This window comes from Arachis hypogaea, chromosome 12 (genome assembly GCF_003086295.3).
Source record: "Arachis hypogaea cultivar Tifrunner chromosome 12, arahy.Tifrunner.gnm2.J5K5, whole genome shotgun sequence".
Taxonomy (NCBI): domain Eukaryota; kingdom Viridiplantae; phylum Streptophyta; class Magnoliopsida; order Fabales; family Fabaceae; genus Arachis; species Arachis hypogaea.
In genome coordinates this window covers 6,039,252-6,062,860 of record NC_092047.1, presented here as the reverse complement: position 1 = coordinate 6,062,860, position 23,609 = coordinate 6,039,252, and the positions used below count along the sequence as shown (strand labels likewise).

Below are 23,609 nucleotides of genomic sequence, written 5' to 3'. Positions count from 1 at the left end.
TGGTAGTTCATAGAATATTTATGTTCAATATTACATGTTCAGACTCCAAAATCTCTTAGCACTATTTTTCTCTGAAATTAAAAGCCACTCAAAAAATATTTTGGGTGGAGTAGATATATCCAAATTAAGATATGGAGGAGCTATATACAAAAGTTTTTTAGTCATAAATTTAAGAATGAATATCTATTTTGGTCTTTGAATATTTATTATGAGGATAAAGTACTCTTTGATTATTCACTATCAAAAAACAGTTAATTCCGGACGGAATTACAATTTTATCTTTTTTATTGGCAAATTTTTATTTATTGACAAATTTTTCAACAGATAATAATTTACTAGTAAATTTTTTGTTGTCTATAATTTACTAACAGATTTTCTTTTATTTTTGACAAATTTTTAATTTCATTGGTAATTGCATTACGATTTGGCCAAATTTATCAAGTTTTTTTATGATTTTTTCGTTAGTAATTAGCGTCAAATTTTTTGATGAATTTTTTGATATATTTTTTTGTCTGCAATACTCCCAAAAAAGCATTAATAATTCTCTTTACCGACAAATTTATTTAATTTTTACCGACAGAATACAAAAATTTTTTTTGTCGGTCACAAACTAAACCTATTTTATACAAAACAAATATGAATTAATTATGGCTGATTGTTCAGAAAAAGAAACAAGCTAATCATAACATCAAACTAAGAAAAGAGTAGTATAGATAAACAAAATTGACTTTGTTCCAAGTTTCAACTTTCAACCATTGGAAAAAGATGAAAACCGGGATGCTTTAGAGCCAAAGGCAAAACTCTGGAAAAGAAAAAAAAAAGCAAATTAAAAGAGAAAGTAATTATTTTTTTGTCAAGAAGCTTTGGAAATGTTAGAACCCAGAATCTGCAGGGCTCCTATCACAAAAATATGCAAGTTTAATATAGTGTCAATGATACATTCTAAAACCACCATTCATGTCATAAAAATTTTGAAATTTATTTTTCTCACAAATAGGAATTGATAGAGCTACTAACCCGATTTATTGATTGGAGTTTATTCGGAGAATTTGCTAATCTATCCATCCTTTTGTCTTTTTCATTCCTTCTTCAAGACTTTACTTAATGGGTGAAAGGAGAAGAGGAATTTCATTGGCAAAAAGAAAAACTAGAATTCTGATTTTCTTTCTCTGAAAACTAACTTCCATCAAGTTAGTTATTTTCAAATAACTACTAACAATGTAACACACGAGTGCAGTACATGCTACATTTATTGCACATTGAAGTAGCTACAATGTCAAGAAAAAAAAGGGACAATACTTTCATCCCATAAATAGATAACAATTTTATATATTCAAACATTTGAAAAAAAGATTTAGAGAGAGAAAGAGAGTTGTATTTCTCTTAAATTGCAGCCACCATGAGTCACAACAAAAACACATCATGGTAACTTAACAATGAAGATTTATACCTTTGATCTAAAACAGTAAATATTTAAATATGAGGTTTTGATCTAAGTCAAATCCATTCTTTTACTTTCTCTATCTGTTTGTATTTAACTTGTAACTTTTGTTATTTAGATTATTTTTTTTATCAATAGTAAATATAGCCTTATTTATTGTAATTTTTTTAGTGGGAGTACATAAGGAGTACATACAATATAAAGTATAATAATTCAGCAGATAGGAGAATTTTTTTCATTCTCTTTAACAATGAGAAGAACTTATTTTTCTCTCTCTTAATTCATTTTGGTTCATCAAATCATCAATATCACAGCTTGAATAATTTAGGATATGAGATTTTTTTTAGAAATCTCGAACTTAGCCCAATTCCAAAGCACACATACTGATCCGTTAAAGGTTCGAGATCGGTCTCATCAAACACATTGTAAGCAAAAGCTTCCAAGTTGACAACTGGAAAAAACATGTTTGATATAATATTTCTGAAATCAAGTCTTATGCCAGGACACGTGTGATTGGTGTGATTTCCAATAATGAGGCATTTGCACAATATGCATTAGGGAGGAAAAAAAAAACTGAAAGAAATCTCATGCTCTAAACTATTTAAGTTGTGATGTTGATGGTTTGATGAATTAGAAGGATTAAGAAAGAAAGAAAAATAAGTTTTCTCATTGTTGAAGAGAATGAAAAAAATTTCCATTAAAAGATATTTGTTGAGTTATTACACTTTATATACGTACTCCCTATGTACTCTCATTAAAAAAAAGTAGAATGTTTAGCTTTTTTACTATTGGTGAATAACTGAATATGCAGTATTCAAATATGTTAATGATCTCACATCACTTCTGTTACTACACGTAAGCACGGGGATAGGAGCCAAAGAGCAAAGATAGCATTGTGTACCATGGGGGCCTCTGTTTTCAGGTTGACTATATGTATTGTTACACATTAGACTCTGGTGACCTTTTTCCGCCTTTATACATACACACTCACACTTATAATGTGAATCATGAAATATTATCAAGTCAGTAATGGGTGCCAAATTTGAAACAATTAGTCAGGAATATGTCACATTAATGTCCTTATTTTCATTCATTAGATTTGTTCTTACAAAATGCAGTGAAACTTTGATGTCATTCTTACTCTTCTTACAACAAATAAGTCTATATCTTGGATGGTGTCCGGAACACATATGCAAGCATCGTGCTTGTCCTCTAAAATTACATTGGCAAAAACATCCATGTTGACGAGAAGTAAACACATGTTTGATATAATAAGTTCTTGTAACTTTTGTTATTTAAATTATTTTTTTTATAAATAGTAGATGTAGTCTTATTTGTTGTAATTTTTTTAGTGAGAGTACATAAAGAGTACATAGTATATAAAGTGTAATAATTCAACAGATATCTTTTAAAGGAGATTTTTTTCATTCTCTTCAACAATGAGAAGAACTTATTTTTCTCTCTCTTAATTCATTCTGATTCATCAAACCATCAACATTACAACTTGAACAACTTAGGACATGAGATTTTCTTAAAAAATCTAGGGCCTCAGCTGCATTCCAAAGCACATATTGATCCGGAGATCAGCTTTATCAAACACATTGGCAAAAACATCCATGTTGACGAGGAATAAACACATGTTTGATATAATAAGTTCTTCTCATTATTAAAGAAAATGAAAAAAATTCCCTTTAAAAGATATATGAGTTATTACATTTTATATACTATGTACTCCTTATGTACTTCCACTAAAAAAATTAATGTAGGTAACAATTTCACATTGATGTTTCGACCTAGTTACAACTTTTTTATCATGCGCAGCATCGCGGCGGAGGGTGAGATATGGAGGTGGAGCCCGAAGCGGGACAGGGACAAGGCTGAGATAGACGAGGCCAGTTAGCGAGGGCGAGGGTAACGACGACAAGGACAACGACGACATCATGCATGTGGGAACCTCAAAGGTGATATTGAGGCCGTTGACGGCAGCATGGTCGATGATGATGTCGGCACCGATTATGAGAGGAAAGCAACATGACAGCAGTGAGGTAGCAAGTGACTTTAATTTTATCAAAGAAAGGTAATATACATGGATAAAAATGAAGGGATGTAAATTAGGATGACTCATGCTTAAAACATCTTTTTTTTAAGATATTTTTTAATAATTAATATTTAATTTATATAATTAATTAAATCGAACAAATTAATTTGACTAAAAAATCGATGAACCAAATTTTAAATCGATATAAATTAATATTTTTTTTATAAAAAATAACTACAATACCCTTTGATCCGTTGGCTATAAGGTAAAACTATAAATCGAAATCTTATTAAAACTAAATAAACACATCCTGTATGAGGAGTACAGGAAGTACGTGTTAAAATCAAACAACTACATGTCAACCCAAATCTGCACAGGAATCTATTTGCAAATTTCTCTAAACAAGGTCACCTTACACAGTTATTAGGTAAAGCTCCACAAAGTAGTTTTGGAAATACTTGTAAACCGTTCTAAACACAACTTTATAAATATAAGTGAGTCACTAGGTCACGTTATTCATCTTCATATTTATCTCTTATTCTTACTAACTTGAGCGTTGGAGTGTCTTTGTAGGTGCCCACCACCCCGCCGTTCTTGGAGAAAACCGACGTATCATTCTTCTTGTCAAAGAAAAAGCGAGTCCGAGCATAAAAAAACGCGCTATACTTTGGAGTCGGTCACTCACACAAGAACACCCTTATTATATATGAGGAGAGGGTATTGTTTTGTGTAACAAAGAAAAGATGTCAATGGAAGGTGTTAAGAGGAGATAATGCGTTGTTCTTATTATATATGAGGAGAGGGTATTGTTTTGTGTAACAAAGAAAAGATGTCAATGGAAGGTGTTAAGAGGAGATAATGCGTTTGATGTGAATAATTTCAATTATAATGAGTGTTAATTTCTTTAGAAAAATGAGATATGAATATTTGGTTTGGCATTTATTATTGAAAGTTTATGAACTTTTTAAAAAGTAAAAGTCTAATCATATTTATAAAATTCGGTCAAACTGTGATTAATTATTTTGTATTTATGCTATTTTCTTGATGTGCTGTTGTATCCATTGATGATATTCTTGACTTTGGTTATCTGACAAATTTTGGGAGTGCTAGCTCTATGTCGTGGCTCAGACGAGCAAGAGGTACCTCAATGGACTCCAATACTCAATACTTAAGCAAGGGAACCAGTAGAGGGTGGGTATTTATAGGGAACTTGGAGGTTGGATCTTTGGGACTTTCTGTTGTAATTATATGTAAGCATGGAAAATTGTCAACTTATATGCTTGCATATACTCAATATTTGTTTTGATATATGACACTAAAAAAGTTGCCGTTTTCAAATTCCTTTAGCAATTTCTTTCATCCTCAAAATGTGGTTCATTATCAAAAAGGGAAAAATTGTATTTATATTTATGCATGAACTTAAATATATGCATTAATTTATTTTTTATTTTTTAAGTTGGGTGTTGAAATTGCTCGTTGATGCTAAACTCTTTGTGAATATATTATTCTCATAATTTCGTCTGTGTCAGTGTGTAAATATATTCCTCCATATTCCTCACCAATTTGTATGCCTCTGATCTCGTAGCTATAGTTAGTTTTTGTCGCAAATTAGTAGGTAGAACGTACAAGATTTCATGACATATGTATTAAGGAGAGTAGTTTAGTCTTTTCTTTTATCTTAGAGATACGACTGATAGAGCAATAAATATGCATATATTTTGGTAAATGTGAATGTTGTTTTTTAACAATAAAAACAACAGAGTCTTGTTTTATTAAGTGACTTATACTTATAAATCAGAATCCAAGTGAAATAATAAAGGTAACTTATATTTAGTTAGAGAGAATCTCAATTATAATAGAATCATTTGAATATATTCAGGAACAGTTATCACAAAATTAGGCTGACATTCTTAACAATTTCGGAATACTAGACTTGTTAAATAACTGCTTATAACACATCTCTATAAATACAAAACTTTAACTACTTGAAAGGTACGATATTCACTCTAAATAACGTATACCTCATCTTATACTTTTTCACTAGTTAATAATCTTATACAAAACTCTAACGTTCTCAAAACTCGCGACTCGCGTTATTTATGACTCGCATATCGTCTATGATAACCCATTGGTACTTTCATATACATAATTTACTAGTGTTAAGCCGGCCAAACTTAATACCAGGAATTATACAATGCAAGACTAATGGAGTTAATCAATAAACCGTCATGTGCATAAAGTTCTAATTCTCGTTATCTGAACGAGACCTATTACATGACAAACGCTCAGCGTATGCAATTGAAGTATAGTCGGTCCATTCCTCATGCTCTACAGGAAAGACCGCTCTGATACCATAATATAACACCTTAACTATCAGAATGTCACGCTTCCGGCTACGCCACTCTGATAATTCGAGTGTTACGACGACTCTTATAATATTTAATACTGAAATATGAGCCTGTTTAAAACTTAAATCGTATAACCGCTCAAAGGATTTTTTTAACAAGTAACATACATCCATACGAATATCAATACTTACAAAGGATACATATAAATATATATACATAAAATTAATTTTACAAACATTACATAATCAAATTCCTATCCCTCTTATAAAAACTTGTAAGAATAAAGGCGAGGGAAAAAAAGTAACTAATACAACACAACATAGCATTTAAACAGAAACGAATTAACTAAGATCTTCCGAACTTCGTCGTCCATAACCTAAAAAGAAAAGACCTGTAGGGGAGTGAGAACATCATCATCGAAAGGGTTCTCACTATAGGATTACAGAATTGCTATAAAAAGATATGAAAATAAAACTGTTTTTAAAGTACAATGATTAATAACCGCCTTATGCTTCTTTTCAAAAGCCAAAGATTTAATATTCAAAATGCGAAATCCTTTCTAAAAGAAAAAGCTATTAATTTCTCAGAAATCCAAAAGCCTTCTTAAAAGTTTTTTTTAGACAGCAGGAATGACCAAACTGTTCCAAGCATAGGTTCATTAAGTCTATGCTGAACCAGTTTAGTTTTTCATACTTTTCTAAACCAAAAACACACACCAAGCACGGCCTTCGACACATCTCATAACCAATCACGACCCTAGGCCCAAACAATTCAAACAACAGTCAATCCAACCAATTTTCAGTCACAAACACAAGTAGGAATATTTAAGCACAATCAAGCAATTACATCAAATAGAGCAATTAGCAATTAGACATAATTATACACATAGGCAAACCAATTACAATATACACACCCAAACAATGTCACATAGATGCATATGATGAATGCCTGCCCTATGGCTGATGAGTCTCATCTGTCAGTTATCAAGCCAACTCGACAAGTCCGGTTTGCTAAACCCTTGGATTGTCCCCCGACGCGCATCCCCATGAGTCTATGCATAGCTTTTTCTAATATATATATCAAATCGCTCAATGGGGGTACCATTCCCGGAAATTTATAAGTGCCCGGTCACCCTTACGTTGTAGGGTCAACAGAGTATCGAGTCTCAATCTGAAACACGTGGTGGCAAGCCACGGTACTTTACCCAAGGAAACTCGTATCTCAGATAAAAGAAGTGCAAATGCCACATATTCATTTATTCATCATCATTTCCGCACTTCATTACAATTCATATCAAATCAATTATCATTCAAGCCACAAGTCACTTTTTTCTTTAAAACCAGAAAAACAAACTCATTTTTGTTTCAAAATTCAGAATCCTCATATCTCAATTGTTCCAAATTCATATTCCATTTTTCTTTTAAAATCAATCCTCTTTAAAAAGACACAAATCTTTTGCTTTTTAAATCATCCGTTAAACTATTTTAAATTAGAGTTGTCAATTAATAACCTTGGCAAAGACTCAAGACTCTATGGAAGAATAGCCTACATCGTTTCTTAAATTCTTTAGAAATCTCTAAAATCATAGTTACTTAATTTGAAGTCAATTGAGATAGAGACTTAAAACAAAAACCAAAACATGTTTAAAATACTAAGTTCCAAATCAATTCCATTTCATTCTTAAACCGGTAACCTTCCCAAAGGCCCGGAATTGTTTAATCTTGCTAAATCAAAATTTAAAAAGTACTTTAAAAGAAAAACGAACTTAATTACTCAAGGTTCAATTTCTTCTAAAATTCACTAAAAATTCTCCCAAAAGTACTTCTTTAGTAAAACTTTAAAACAGAGGTTCTTTCATATTTAAATCAATCTTAAACATAAACTTCCTGTAAACAGATTAAATTCGAAATATCTATTTCTTAATAAATCAAGAACCAAGCAATGGAACCTCTCAAATTCATTCTTTTTCTAAATCATATTTTAAAACAGAATCTTAATTTTCATAAAAATTTGGCAGCATCTCCCCTAAAACTTGGACTTTGCCACCCTTTTCGGGTCCCAACCAACCCTTTCCGCAACCCCTTTCTAATGGGTTCAAGACCAAATCAATTTCCAATAAGACCGAATTCAAACTTTCAAATATTAAAGATCATTTCAAATCAAAACAATCAGAAACCTCCATTTAACGAAATCAGACATTATTTCAATTCAACAGACAACCATATTCATCCAAGACAAATCAGATCATGCATAAGACTTACATAATCACCAGAGATACATTTAGCAAGTCATATCTATTTAAAACAATTCCAATTTAAAATAAATTAGTTTGTATAAAAAAAACCCCTACCTCGATTACGATTTAACCACGCGACAGAAACTCTTTTTCACGCGACAGAAACTCTTTTTCTCACAGCCCTCAACAACACAGCCTCAACCACAGCAACTTTAATCATGGCAAGCAAGAACCGAACTCAAACCTAAAGCATTAACTTTGCAAGGACCTTAGAAACATATCACAGAATAGTGACTAAAAGAAATCGGAACAGGGAAAGGCTTACTGAACCTACGAGTATCCGAGAAAACGGAACGGCGGCGACTCCGTTGACGACGCGGCAGCTTGATGTCGCATGCACGGCTACTGAACTCAGCATGCAAGAACCACAACTCAGCCCTACATTAACATCATCTCAGTTACTCTAATAGGCTGACAGAAAACTGATTTCAAAGGTTTCAGAGACGATAACGCTTACCAAGAAGACAGTGGCTCCACCGGCGGTTTCTGACGGTCAGAACGGCGACGCAAAGCTTCGACGGTGACTGGGCAGTGATGAACGGCGGCGCAACAGCCACCCAGACGCGACGACGGCGAGCCCAGCAATACGATGGCGACGGCAACTCCGCGACGCCCCCTTTCGCGCATCTTCACCCTCCCCTGTTCGCGATTCCAACGGCGGCAGCATGAACGGGTTCGGCGGCAGAGATCCGATGAAGCTGGCGGCGATGACGCGATGGTGGCGGCGAGGCGTGGTGCAGTGGCAGTGCGGCTCCTCTTCAGTGACGATGACCACTCCTCTCTCTCAAGGTCGCGCTCTATCTCCCTCTCCTCTAGTCTCGCGACGGCGTGGCGTCAGCGGCGGCGAGGCCCACCAGCTCCGGTGCGTCTCCCTCCTCTTCTCTTCTCCCCTATCACGACTCCCTCTTCTCCTCCTCTCCTTCTCCGCAGCCCCCTCCCCTTTTCCCCTTTATTCTTTCATTTCTTCCTTCTTTCTTCTTTCTAAGTTGCTGTGTTATTGTTTGCGTGTTTAGTGGGTGTGTGCCTGTGTGACCGTGAGTGAGGGGGGTGTGAGAGAGTGAGTGTCACGTGTGCGGGATGGGGGTGTTATTTAGTTAGGATTTGAGGTAGATTAGGAAATTTTAATAAAGATAGGGGTAATAATGTAATTTTATAAAATAAATAAAAAAGATAAAATAATAATTAAAAACCAAATTAAGTATAAAGTATCTATTTTTAAAAATATCTTTTAATTATTAATCTGTAAATTATTTTTAATTAAATACTAATTTAATAAAAATTAGAGATAAGTAAATTAATTCTCTTTTATTTATAAAATAAGGTTAAAAATTTATATATTAAAATTAAGGCATATAAAATACTCATTATTTTTAAATTATAAGAACTCTAAATAATAAATAAGAGTTTACTCAATTTTTATATAAAAATATCTAAAATATAGTCTTAAATAAATATAATACATCATAATAATTTATTAATAACTTTTAAAAATTTAGGGTCTTACATAAATAACTTCTAAAAATTTTTATATCTATTTTTGAAATATTTTTTATTCTTAATTTTTAAATTATTTTATGAAATTTATAATTTAAAAAATAAAATATAAAAATTAATTTTTTAAAACAATAGAAAAGTAGCTGAACAGACACTACTGTGTCTGTTGAGCCGCTAGTAAAAAATAACTACAATATTTTTATATAAAAAATGATTAAAATACTCATTATATATACATAATAAGATTATTTTAGTCATTTTCTATAAAAAAATATTAATTTAGACTGATTCAAGATTTAGTTCATTGATATTTTGGCCAAATTAATTTATTTGATCTAATTTTAACAAAAATAACACAATTTAATCAATTATGTATATTAAATTTTAATTACTAAAAAACATCTTTATGTTTTAAATGTCTGAGTGGCTTCCAACTAAGATTGTTATTTTCTGCTATATAATATATAAAATAAGATGTTTAACTACTTTTAATTTAAATTAGGTACACTATTTGGCAGAAGTGTACGGAATATTGGCTTATATATATATATATGTGTGTTAAGAGGAGAATTTGATGTGAATAGTTTTAGTTATTATGAGTGTTAATTTCTATAGAAAAGTGAGGCATGAATATTTGGTTTGGCCCTTATCAAATTGTCATTGAAAGTCTATGAATTTTTTGGAAGATAAAAGTTTAGCTATGTTTATAAAATCCGATCAAACCGTAATTAATTAAAGAATAAATTAAATATAGATAAAAATAATTAAAAATTTTAATAATGATAATTTAATAATTTAAATGTGATATTTGGACTCAGTAAATATTTTTGAGTTATAAAATTCGATCTGACCGTGATTAATTAAGTAATAAATTCACTGGAATGTAAAAAAAGTACGTCTTTATTAGTTATGTTCTTTGATTCTAAGGAATGTCCTCTTATGGTTTTCTTGTTTGAGATCAATTAATTATTCTTGTTTAAAACCATTGCTTTTGTTTTACTCAAATCCTTTTAATTTTATTGTTTGTATTTACACTATTTTCTTGATGTGCTGCTGTATCCATTGATGATAATCCTTTTAATTTTATTGTTTGTATTTACGCTATTTTCTTGATGTAATGCTGTATCCATTGATGATATTCTTGACTTTGGTTATCTGAAAAATTTTGGAAGTGCTAGCTCCATGTTGTGGCCCAGAAGAACAAGAGGTGCCTGAATGGACTCCAATACTCAATACTTAAGCAAGGGAGCCAGTAGAGGGTGGGTATTTATAGGGAGCTTGGAGGTAGGATTGGAGTTAAACTTCAAAGTGGTCCCTGAGATTCACAAAATGCATCGATTTAGTCCCTGACTTTTTAATTGCACTAATTAAGTCCTCCAGATTAAAAAAAATGCATCAACATGGTCCCCCTCATATTTTCCGGTCATGTTCGTTGCCGGCGGGAGTGACGTGGTGAATGAGTGCCACGCTGGAGGAGTGTAAAACGTCGTCGTGTTGGGTTTTGGCGCTAAACCCACTAATAGACGACACCGTTTCAAGTAAGCATGTACAAAACGTTCAAACCCTCCTCCCCCAATATTCAAAGATCACTTCGTCTTCTTCATTTTCCCTTGAACTGAAAGCACCAAACCCTGATATTGGAGAGCCCTGGTGTGGATTTTCGGAGTGAAACAATTTGGAATTCAGAGGAACCTGGTCAATGTTGGCTGAAGATCGGTGAAGGAATGAGCAAAGATTCTGCGTGAAATCCCCTGTGACAGAGGTAGGCATGCAGTATATTAGATAGTCTTGTTCTGTTTTACATAGTGGTAAGGTATCCATCGTTATGGATTTTACTTGGAAAATTGGTGTAGATTGATGGGAAACCATGGATACTATGTTAGTAGCTAGGGTTTTTGCATTGGGTGGTGCGGGTAGGGGTTATCGGAATGCTCTGTTTTCAAACAAAAAATATGGGCATTTCTATAATGGTATAGTGACTGAAGTAGTTGTTAGTTAGGGTTTTTTGGAATATGATCTGTTGTTGTTTGCTGATGCGATATGTTAGTAATAATGTTGTATATTTTTTTTTTCATTACAGATGGAAAAGTTGCTGGATATAATGTTCCATCATGGTGGAACGTTTAAGAAGAATGGTGATGGAAAGTTAGTTTACTCACCTGACAATAGAGCTTGCTTAGGAGATTTAGATGAGGATACACTTGATGTCTTCTTCATCAGGAACTATTTTAAGGAGTTGGGATATGACAAGGTAGTTGAGTGCTGGTGGTTGGTTCCGGAGAGGAGCTTGGAAGTTGGATTGAGAGCTCTGACCACTGATGATGAATTAAGGGAGATGTGCTTCCATGACCAGGAAAGAAGGTAGGTGACGAAGAACTGCTATGCTACTTGTGAGTTAGGGTTTAAAAAGGGGTCAGGGACCAAATTGGGTCATAAAAATTTTCATTTGCCACATCAGCCAGCACTCATTCGCCACATCACTCTCGCCGACAACGAACATGACCGGAAAATATGAGAGGGACCACGTTGATGCATTTTTTTCAATCTGGAGGACTTAATTAGTGCAATTAGAAAGTCAGGGACTAAATCGGTGCATTTTGTGAATCTCAGGGACTACTTTGGGGTTTAACTCGGTAGGATTGCAAGTGAGTCGAGTTGAACTGAGTTAAACCAAGTTCAAATTTGGCTCATAAAAATTGAGTTTGGCTCACGTTTCATTAACAATCGAGTCTATTTCTTAAACTCAAGTTCGGCTCACCGAAAGTTCACGAGCTGGCTCGAGTTCATAGCTCAAATAATAGGAATATACTTTATAATTCTATATCAATAAATTATAATTTTTTTATTTATGTCTTACATCAAAATTATATATAAAAATATAAAATTTTAAATAATTAAGATCATTAATATATATATAATATTAAAAGTATATATTAAATGCATATAGGATATGTGTATTAATAATTATATATATAATCGAACCAGCTTACGAGTTGAGCTTATTCAAACTCAAATTCGACTCATTTAATTTATAAGTTTAATTTCAGGCTCAAACTTGGCTCACCAGTTCACGAATTTAGCTTATCAAACTGTTAACGAGTCGAGTTCGAACTGACTTATGAGCTGATTTGACTCACTTTCAGACTTCCAGTCTTACTTGAGGTTGAATCTTGAGGATTTTCTGTTGTAATTATATGTAAGCATGGAAAATTGTCAAATTATATGCTTGCAAATACTCAATATTTGTTTTGATATATGACTAAAAAAATTTGCCGTTTTCAAATTCCTTTAGCAATTTCTTACATCCTCAAAAAGGGAAAAATTGTTTTTTTTTTATTCATGCATGAACTCAAATATATGCATGAACTTATTTTTTATTTTTTAAGTTGGGTGTTGAAATTGTTCGTTGATGCTAAACTCTTTGTGAATATATTATCCTCATAATTTTGTCGGTCGATATGTGTCAGTATGTGAATATATTCCTGCATATTCCTCGCCAATTTGTATGCCTCTGATCTCGTAGCCATTGTTAGTTTTTGTCGCATATTGGTAGGTAGAACATACCAGATTTCGTGACATATGTAATAAGGAGAGTAGTTTAGTCTTTTCTTTTATCTTAGAGATACTACTGATAGAGCAACAAATATGCATATATTTTGGTAAATGTGAATGTTGTTTTCCAACAACAATAACAACAAAGTTTTGTCTTATTAGGTATGATTAGCTACATAAATCAAATGATACAGTTGAGTTCTATCATGTATTATGTTTATAGAGAAATCGTTTATATGTAAATCTTGTTTGATCATTTTATAGATGGTCATTCTAGGTCTTTCTCTGTCTTTTTCCCTTTATCCATCTTTCATCTTATCCAACTTTTGTCGATCTTCTTTTCACATGTCTAAACCACTTGAGATGCGATTCTACCATCTTTTTCACAATAAGTACTACTCCAACTCTCTCTCCCCCCCCCTCTCTCTTATATCTCCATTCCTTATTCTATCCAATCGTGTATAACTACTCATCCATCTCAACATTTTCATCTCTGCTACAGTTAACTTATGTCCGTGCTCCCATTTAGCCACACAACACTCTATACCATAAAATATATCCAGTCTGATAGCAGTTTTTAAAGACATATTTTTGTCACATAAAACCATACGCACTCTGTCATTTTGACCAATGTGCTTGAATCTTATGATTTACATCTTGTTCAATCTCTCAATTATCCTATATGATGCATCTAAAATACTTAAAACTTTTAACTTTTTGTATGATGTTTTCTCCGATCTTCACTTCTGTATTAGAGTTTTTCCTTCAGCAGTCGAACTTACATTCCATATATTCCGTTTTGCTACGGCTTATGCGCAGACCATACACTTCTAGAACTTTTTTTCATAAATCCAACTTCTTTTTTGGGTCTTTCTTTGACTATCCTATAAGGACGATATCATTGGCAAAAAGCATAAATCGTAGCACAGGCTCTTGGATATACTCTGTGAGTACTTCCAAAACTAATGTGAAAATGTATGGACTACTTAAGGATGATCCTTGATGTAATCATATACCAATAGAAAATTCCTCTATCACACCACCTTGATTCTTCACACTAGTTCTAGTCTCATCATACATGTCTTTAATTACGCGAATATATGATATCTTACTTTTTTTTTCCTTTCCAAAACCTTCTATAAGACCTCTCTTGGTACCCTATTGTATGTTTTTTTCAAATCAATAAATACTATATGTAGGTCCCTTTTGTTACTACGATACCTCTCTATCATCCTTCTTAACAGATATGTAGCTTCAGTGGTGGATTTTCCTGGTGTAAAACTAAATTAGTTCTCTATTACTTGTGTCTCTTGTCTTAGCTTCCGTTCTATCACCATTTTTCATAACTTCGTGGTATGGCTCATTAGCTTGATCCTTCTATAGTTTCCACAACTCTGTATATCCCCCTTATTCTTGTAGATAGATACTAATGTGCTATTTCTCCACTTATCTGGCATCTTCTTTGACCTTAAAATCTCATTAAAAAGCTTGGTTAACCAACTGATGTCTTTTCCTCTAAGACCTTTCCAAACTTCAATTGGGATATTATCGGGTCCTATTGCCCTGTTATTTTTCATCTGTTTTAGAGCTTTTTACCTCGAAGTCTCGAATCCTTCGATATTAGTCGAAGTTTTGATCTTCTTTTTTCGTGCATAACCGACCAAGGCTCGGAAGAATTTTCTGTTCATTATTAAATAACTCGTAGAACTAGCTCTCCCACCTTTTATTGATCTTCTCATCTTGAACCAAAATTTCTCTGTTTTTATTCTTTATGCACTTAACCTGATTCAAGTCTCTCGATTTTCTTTCACGATTTTTTGCGATTTTATATATATTTTTTTCTCGTTATTTTATGCCTAAAGACAGATAAAAACCCTCCTAACGCTCTTAAATGCTGTTTTCCAAATAAAGCAATTTTGAAGTTATTGTGAAACTGTGACAAGGTATGATCGCTCATTCTTTCTCTAATTTATTTTCTATTTTTCCCTTGCAAAATAGTAGATTCTATTTTCTTTGACTGGAATGTGAAAGAAAGTACATCTTTTTGTGGTTATGTTTTTTCATTCTAACAAATGTCCTCGTTTTTTTTTTTTCTTGTTTGAGATCAATTAATTATTGTTGTTTAAAACTATTGCTTCTGTTGTTACTCAAATCTTTCTAAATTTATTGTTTGTATCTGCAGAGTTTCCTGATGATGCAATTTATTGTTAATTCTCTTTTTTTTCCAATTTTTCTGATTTTGTTGACCCAATTTTCCGTATCATCTGATCATGTGGTTTTTTTACCTAACCTGGTTGAAGGTTTACTTCTCATTTTGTATTGTTGATAGATGACTATTCATGATTAAATGAGTTTGATGTCATCCGGTAGAGTAATTTTTCTTCTGATGTCACTTTACTTGTTAGTTGATATTCAAATTTAATCGAAGCAATTTGGTTGAATGCATTTTTTTGGTCCTGATATCGCGTACCTTCATTGTTCCATCAATCGATTATTACCTAACATGTTTATATATATATATATATATATATATATATATATATATATATATATATATATATATATATATATCATATGCATTGTTTTGTTTTCTTGGGTATCAGATTTAGGCATTATCGTTAGGTGAGTCATGTGATCATTGACATACTTATAAGATATGGATGTGTTCGTTCCACTGTTTCCTTTATATTATATCCCATTATTTGCAAGCCTATGCTAAACAGATTCAGAGATCAATTAGCTGGGTGAGAAGTTTATAAGATGAGTTTTTTTTTTTTTTTTATACTATTCGATCAGCCATCATATCTCGAATTCTTGAATTGGTTGAACCAAGCAGGTGATCCTTCTTTATGCTACATTTATGGTGTATTTATTTCTGTTTATGTTGCCTAAATATTCCTTATTTACATTATTCTTTTTCAATTGCACGCAGGGAGGGGACATTTCATATGGTTATCAGTCATTTTAGTGATGAAAATTGTCGAATGATCACTGAACTTCACTCTCATCCAAGAACTTCACTTGTTTCGCACTCTAGACTTGTCTAATTTGAGAAAGGGCAATCTTTCTAAGTGATTGTATAGATAATACATCTAATTTCCTCAAATACATTAGTGAGAATCCTATTCATGTACCTGATGATCTTATTGAGCTTTACCTTATGTACCAAGGTTTTTGCTTTACCTAGCTATATTACATCATTTCTTAGCTTGTACTGTAGTCTCATTGTATCACTCTTCACTCTTGGTTGTTAATATTTTATATTGGTATATCTTTGTCATGATAGTTGTATTTATACATTTCTATTCATAAATGTACACATTATAATTATTAGGATAAAGTACTGTTTTAGTTCTTAATGTCTCGATGAATTCTATTTTGATTTTTAATATTTTAATTGTCTTATTTTTATTTTAAAATGTTTAAAATGACATCGATACCATCAAATTTATCACAAATAATTAACAAAATTGATGTACTGTTAATAATGTTTTTGTTAGAACTATGTTTGCTCAACTTTCTTCTCCTGCCTTCACTTTCTCAAATCCAAATTTTATTCTTCTATTTCCTTCTTTTTTTTCTCTTTTATATTATTAATTCTTCAAAAGGAGTTTGAGGAGGAAGAAGAAAAAAGTAGCAAAATGAGATTTGAACTTGTTAAAAGGATAAAAAAAAAATTTAGTAAATATAATTTTAACAAAAATATTATTAATAATACATCAATTTCATTAAATATTAGTGAATAATAAAATAACATTAATATCACTTTAAATATTTTAAAATAAAAATAAAATAATTAAAATATTAAGGATCAAACTTAAGATTTTTCCAAAACGTTGAGGAAGAATACAGTACTTTACCTTATTATTATTATTAAATCATTTACTAACAAATGACCTATTTATTTTTTTATTTTAATTATTGTAATAAAAGTAAAATAGTGAGATTTATTTTAAAATTTTGTTATTTTTTACATTGAAAATAAATCACAGTATCCGACACTTTGCGCGCATATATTAGATGTATGATTCCATTTTCGTAGATTTTCTGCTTCGTCGTCCTGATCATATCGTCAGACACCGTCACCATGAGCAACAATTATCCGGGGCTGTTGAACCCGAACCCGGAAAGGGTTCTATCAATCCCATTGAAGAAGAGTGATCCGGTGGATCTGTACCGGCCGTTACGCGACTTGGTAGCGAGAAAATATTCAGAGAGCGATGCACAGAAAGTTGAAAGCGTTCTGGAAACCCTAAACAAATGCCGCAGCGACATGGTCGAGCAAGGGGACCTCTCCCTTCCCATGCAACGTGACTGCCTCATCCACTACTTCAAATGTCTTTGCATGGTTGAGCCACTCTTCACCGCTATCTCCTCCGACTCCGATTCTGACCCCATTGTCTTTGTCTGGTACGACGCCTTCAACTCTGAGCATGAGAATGGGGTCTCCTCGCAGCGCAACAGCATCCAATTGGAGAAGGCTTCTGTTCTCTTCAACCTTGGCGCCGTATGCAGCCAGATTGGGGCCTCTTGCGACCGCACCACCCCCCTTGGCCGTCACCTTGCAATGGACGCATTCAATGCCGCCGCCAAATTCTTCTTCAAACTCTGGAAGGTTTTTGCCAAGGATGTCTCCGCCACTCTCGACTTGACTCTCCTCTTCGCCGAGTGGCTGCACTGCGTCTTCTCCGCTCAGGCTTCGGAGCTCAAATTACAGCAACAACTCGACAATAACAACAATCACGACGTCGGTCCCGCTCTCCAACAACAACTCCACGACAATAACAACGCCGCCGTCGCCAGTTCCGCTCTCCAACAACATCTAATTGCCGTTTCGTTTAAATCGGTCAATCTTTACTCTTGATTGATTTTACATTTATTTTTTCATTTTAGATTTTCAATAGGATGATGATGATGTAGGTTTCTAAGCATTATCAGAGAGCATATGATCTGATACTAGGTGATTCGGCTGCACACAAACATGTCTGCTCATTTGACGAAACCTGGATAACTCATCTTCATCAGAAGAAGAAATTCTTTCGGCTGGAGGCTCGTCAGAGGCGATCATCCATCCTACCCAAATCTCAGCGTCCTAAAACATTCTCATTGCTCCAATCTTGTCCTCTTGATCATGATGCAGTATCTGTCACTCAAAAATTAGCTAGAGGGATTTGCAGCAGCGCAGAGCAGTGGAGAGCCAAGCAACAACCAATATACCTTGACCTCCTCCTCTCTAAGTACAGCCCTTTCAAGATTAAGGATGGTGGAAAGCTAGTGGCTAACCCATGGGACATGCCTCCTCCTTATACAACAAATTTTGCAATCCCCCCATCTTCGTCTTCGTCACATATTATGGCATTCCCTTTGAAGAAGTGTGAGCCCTTGTATCTCTACGAGCCCCTGCGCAATTACTTTGTCCTCAAATACTCTGAGAGCGAGGCAAACAGAGTAGAAGGCCTTTTCAAAATGGTAGACAAATTGCGCAGTGAAATTCAGCGTGATGACCTGTCTCTACCCGTTCGCCGCGACTGCCTCATCCTCTATTTGAAATGCCTTTGCATGATTGAGCCTTTGTTCCCCATGACTACCTCACCCAATCCACCTATCTTTGTTTGGTACAATGCATTCAACCCACAACAGGACTCTTCTCAGCACAACATCCATTTCGAGAAGGCCTCTGTTCTCTTCAACCTGGGAGCCCTCTCCACCCAAGTTGCTCTCTCCTGCGATTTCACCACCATCCAAGGCCATCGCCTTGCCAACGACGCCTTAAATGATGCTTCGCATTGGTTCTTGAAACTGTCGCTTGAGGCTGAGAAGGCATCTGCCACCATTGACTTGTCAGTAAACTGTGCCAAGATGCTGCGTGAGATAGTATCCGCTCAGATTGCTGACTTGGACTGGAATTTTCCTCATTCCTGTTCTGTTCGATCATCATTACCTGTATATCCTCTATGTATCGTTATCTAGCTTCTCAGCTGATTTTTTCTTAGCGCATTTGATTGATGTCAATCTTGATTTGTTAAATTGTTTGAGTGGGATCATGTAGGTTACTCTGCTTTATCAGAGAGCTTATGATCATCTGTCGACATTTGGGCCTTTAGCTGAGAATCTTGTTCCATCCTCGATGCGACAATATCTTGAGTGGAAGATGAAAACCTGCCATGTTGAAACTGCTCCTATTGATGTCACTGAACAATTTCTATCAGGGTATTCTATGGCTCAATTCCTGCTTCCAAAGAGATGTCTACCACCGTGCTTGGACCTTCTATCGGAGGTTGGCCCTATCATGATTAAGGATGGAAATCTTGTGACCCACTTTAGGAATTAATTTTTTAGTTCCTTTTTAAAATTGGATGTTGGAATTTTGTTTGTTAATGTGTGAATATATTCTTTCATATTCCTCACTAAGTTGTAGTGATCTGTATGCCTTTTATCCCATAGCCTTTGTTAGTTATTGTTGCATATTGGTAGATAGAAGGTATCAAATTTTGTAACATATGTAGTAACTAATAAGTAGAATAGTTTATTCTTTTCTTTTCTTTTAGAGATATGTCAGATAGAACAATGTATATACTTTTGAAAACCAAAGTGTTTCTTTTGAACTAACATTTGGGTGATTACTCTTTCCCAAATATGCAAGCAATTCTGTCTAGTTAGTCATGAAAGCTTTCATTTTCTTTTTAGTATCAGTTCATGTTGTGAATGATCTTGTTTTGCAAATAAAACAGTTGGGAAGTTACTGTGAAACAGTGGCATGGGATAGTCTCTCACTCTTTTTTTTAATTTATTTTCTATTTTTCCCTTTGAAAAATAGCAGATTAAGTATTTCCTTTAATTAGAATGTAGAAGATAGTAGATTTTTTTATGATTTTATTCTTTATTGTAAGAAATTTTTCCGTAATCTTTTCTGGTTTAAAATTGAGATCAAGTGATCACTCTTGTTCAAAATTATTGCTTCTGTTGTCATTCAAATCCTTCAAAATTTATTATCTACACAATTTTTCTGATGTACTGCTAGATCCATTGATGAGATCTGCATTATTCATATTTCTTACCTAACCAGGTTGAAGGTTCACCACTTATTTTGTATTGTTGGTAAACTAATCATGATTAAATTAGTTTGATATCATCTGGTAGAATAATTTCTTTTTTGATGATATCTGTTTGTATAAGAACCTGGATAATCCCAAATTCAAAGTAAACAAACAAAAAAGAAAAGGAATTTCTTCTCTGGTATTGAATAATTTTCTTGTCAGGTTTTTTACTATATATGTACAAAATCCAATCTTACTGAGTGTGGATGCACACAATTTCTTCTATTATAGGAGATTCTCCACTTAGTCTTTCTCATTATATTTTGTAAGGCAAGACTTTACCAGTGTCAACAGTTCTATGAAGGAAAAACTAGAAGCAGCAATTGCCATTCTCTGAATGATGATGAGATTAACAATAATTTTGATGCTATGTTGGGCCAAATGAAGATTAGCCATCCTACTTTGTTCAAACTTTCTTTCGGCTTTAATTCAATTCAGTAAATTGTTCGGTTCATGGTTTAGTCATTATAAAAGTATAATTGAACTAAGTACCTCTTTTTTGTTGGCCTCTCATTAGAATAGTTATTAACTGCAATATTTTCTTCTATTTAAGGTGCATCTAAAATGAAATCCAACAATTTATATGCATTAGATGTGTCACTTTTTATAAACTATTAAATTTTATTAAATAAAAATTAAATAATGTTATAAAAAAATACATTAAAAAATAGACGTATTACAACATCACAAAAGACGAATTATATTTCGAAAGTGCATCACACAAAAACAATATTTATTTATTTATGTATTAATATATTTTATATTTATTAAAGTCTATCAATATTTTTTTTATAACATCTTTTAATTTTTATTTAATAAAATTTAATAATTTATTAATTTATAAAAAAATAACCCGAAGATTTTTCACCGTATTTTTTATAAAAAAAAACTCAATGTAATTTATTTCGTACGTTTTGCTCAATAAAAAAATGGATTAGATTTTATAGGATTAAATCTGTAGGACTAAGGAATGATGAAATGAAAAAAAATAAAAATAAATAACATGCGGTAGAAAAGTCACGATTCTAAACTAACAAATCAAATTTAATTAAAAAAATTTGTATTTAATATGCACAAATTATTTGAACTTATTTTAGATACACTCTTATTTTATAAGCATAATTAGTCTGATCAAATGGGATATGTAACGTAACACCTAAAGGAGTTAATACTTTTTAAGATTTAATTTAATTTTTTTTAATAAAGATATGAGACTCGAACCCGCAACATCTTAATTGAGTATGGAAAGACTATGCCATTTGAATGATAACTCATTGGCAGATTTTAAAAAAATTTAAAGATGATAAAAGGCTAAAAAATATTAAACAATTCTAATTAATACTACATTTTTTTTTATTGGATCCTAATCTCTACTTTGAATTCGTATACCACATATAGCCATCACTATCAATGAAGGGTCTCACAGGGCTCCACGAATAAAAATGGATTGAGTTGAGTTTTTTTTTTTTTTTTTGGTGACTAAAAAAATAAAAAAAAAAGATTAAAAATTTAGCTCATATTATAAATAAATAATTAAAATTTTATTATTTTTTATAATTTTTTTCTTTTTAAATTTGAGATCTGTCTGTTTAAAATCTAATAAACTCACGAGTATATTTAAAAAATTTATTTTGTGAATTAGAATTTAAAATAATAAATACAATAAAAAATTAAATAATATTAAATTAAGTTATAAAAAATTTTAATTTATAATTTATAAAATATAATTTATTTATATCAATTATTAATCACGTACTATAATTATACTTATAATTTGTAAATTTTTTTAACATAAAAATTACTATTTTAACTATTCTTGGCTGTTGAACTTTTTTGTTTTGTTTTATATATAATATACATTAATAGTTAAAAATTTTAATTAAAAATAATTTACTTTTACAAAAAAAACAATTACTTTCTTTCGTAAAGCTTATACCCTAATCTTTTAACTAATAGACTATTTAAAAAGGCCAAGTTTATTCTGTATAATAACAAAAGGCCCATTTATTTTTTAATTTTAAATGTAATGAAACTAAATTATTGACATTTATTTCAAAATTTACTTATTTTTTACATTTAAAATAATAAAAATATTATTTATATATTAAAATTAATTACTAATATATTTATATATAAATATATTATATATATAATTTTATTTATTTTTAATATGTATTTATATTTTAATATATATTTTATACTAATAAATTATTTCACTTGATGATTTTGATTTAGACTTACCATGAGTTGTTTAAATAAATGAGAGTATCACATGCGAGCATGTGTGATTCCAAATTTTCAATAGACACAAAATGAAATAAAAGAAATATAGATAGATAATAAAAATACTAAACAATATAAATAATAGATATATTAAATGTTTAATTCAATAAATATGTAGATAATTATATTGATTATTTTTAATTAGATAATTATTTTTTTATTTGATTTATTCATGTATAGTTAACAATAGTTGGATGTTTAATTTATTAAATTTATTATCCAAATATTAAAATTTATAAGATAATTTAAGATAAAATATTTTTTTTTACTTTATTAAATTAATTCTAAACTCCATTATTTATATTATTTACAAAAAGGTAAAGTCTGTGGTGACTTGAATTTCTGTGATTAAAGATGACTAAAGATTGATTAACGAGTAATAAGATGACACGTGGGAAGAGCTTTAAAAGTCAAATATATAAAGTTGAATAAAACTGGTTATTACTACTTGGACAAATATATAAAAGAGATATGTAAAAATTATTGTGTTAAAAAATTCTAAGATCCAAAGATAGATTGGGCAGAAAAATTTTTATTGCAAAAAGAATGAAAAATATTTGATTTTTTTATTGCTTCGTGGACTCTGGTGATATGTTGGGTTGGGTAATTTGAATAATGAGAGAGAATAAATAAATAATAAGCAACTACTTTTAGTAGGTCTTCAAAACAAATAAAATGAATATAATTTTATTAAAAGACGTCTCAAAATATATAAGTTCAAGATAAATATAAAAGATAGTGACCAATGTTTATAATAATTCTATATAAATAATGAAATCTAAATTATATATATATAATATAAAATAAGTGAATTATGTTAACTTTAATATTTAAAATAATTTATCCAATAATATAATAAATTAAGATTAATTTAATAATTCAAGTATTTAATTAAAGATGAAAATGTAAAATTAATTTTCTTTCTTTTATTACATTTGTAAACTAAAAAATTGATGAGTTTCTAAAGATCTGGACAGTAAAGCTTTTATTTGAAATTCATTAAGAATACAAATGCGGAAAATTTATTTGTGTAATAAAATAAAACTTTTAAAATTTATTT

General features: G+C 31.6%; 1 protein-coding gene and 1 long non-coding RNA gene across 3 annotated transcripts; one reads left to right on the top strand and one right to left on the bottom strand.

The window, feature by feature from the left end:
• Positions 1 to 6,071: 6,071 nt before the first annotated feature.
• On the bottom strand, positions 6,072 to 9,186 carry LOC112726579 (uncharacterized). 2 transcript variants are annotated; one of them, XR_011868212.1, is made up of 4 exons: positions 8,581 to 9,186; positions 8,394 to 8,501; positions 8,178 to 8,307; positions 6,072 to 6,218 (listed from the first exon to the last, which is right to left on the bottom strand). It is a non-coding gene; the product is annotated as an uncharacterized lncRNA (long non-coding RNA). The 2 variants fall into 2 exon arrangements; XR_011868211.1 differs by having other exon boundaries at positions 8,398 to 8,501.
• Positions 9,187 to 17,202: 8,016 nt separating this feature from the next.
• Positions 17,203 to 19,832, top strand: LOC112726578 (uncharacterized). The gene is made up of 3 exons (XM_025776009.2): positions 17,203 to 18,015; positions 18,090 to 19,112; positions 19,219 to 19,832. The coding sequence occupies exons 1-3, from the start codon at positions 17,257 to 17,259 to the stop codon at positions 19,498 to 19,500; spliced, it is 2,064 nt and encodes a 687-aa protein (XP_025631794.1). The 5' UTR covers positions 17,203 to 17,256; the 3' UTR covers positions 19,501 to 19,832.
• The last annotated feature ends 3,777 nt before the right edge of the window (positions 19,833 to 23,609 follow it).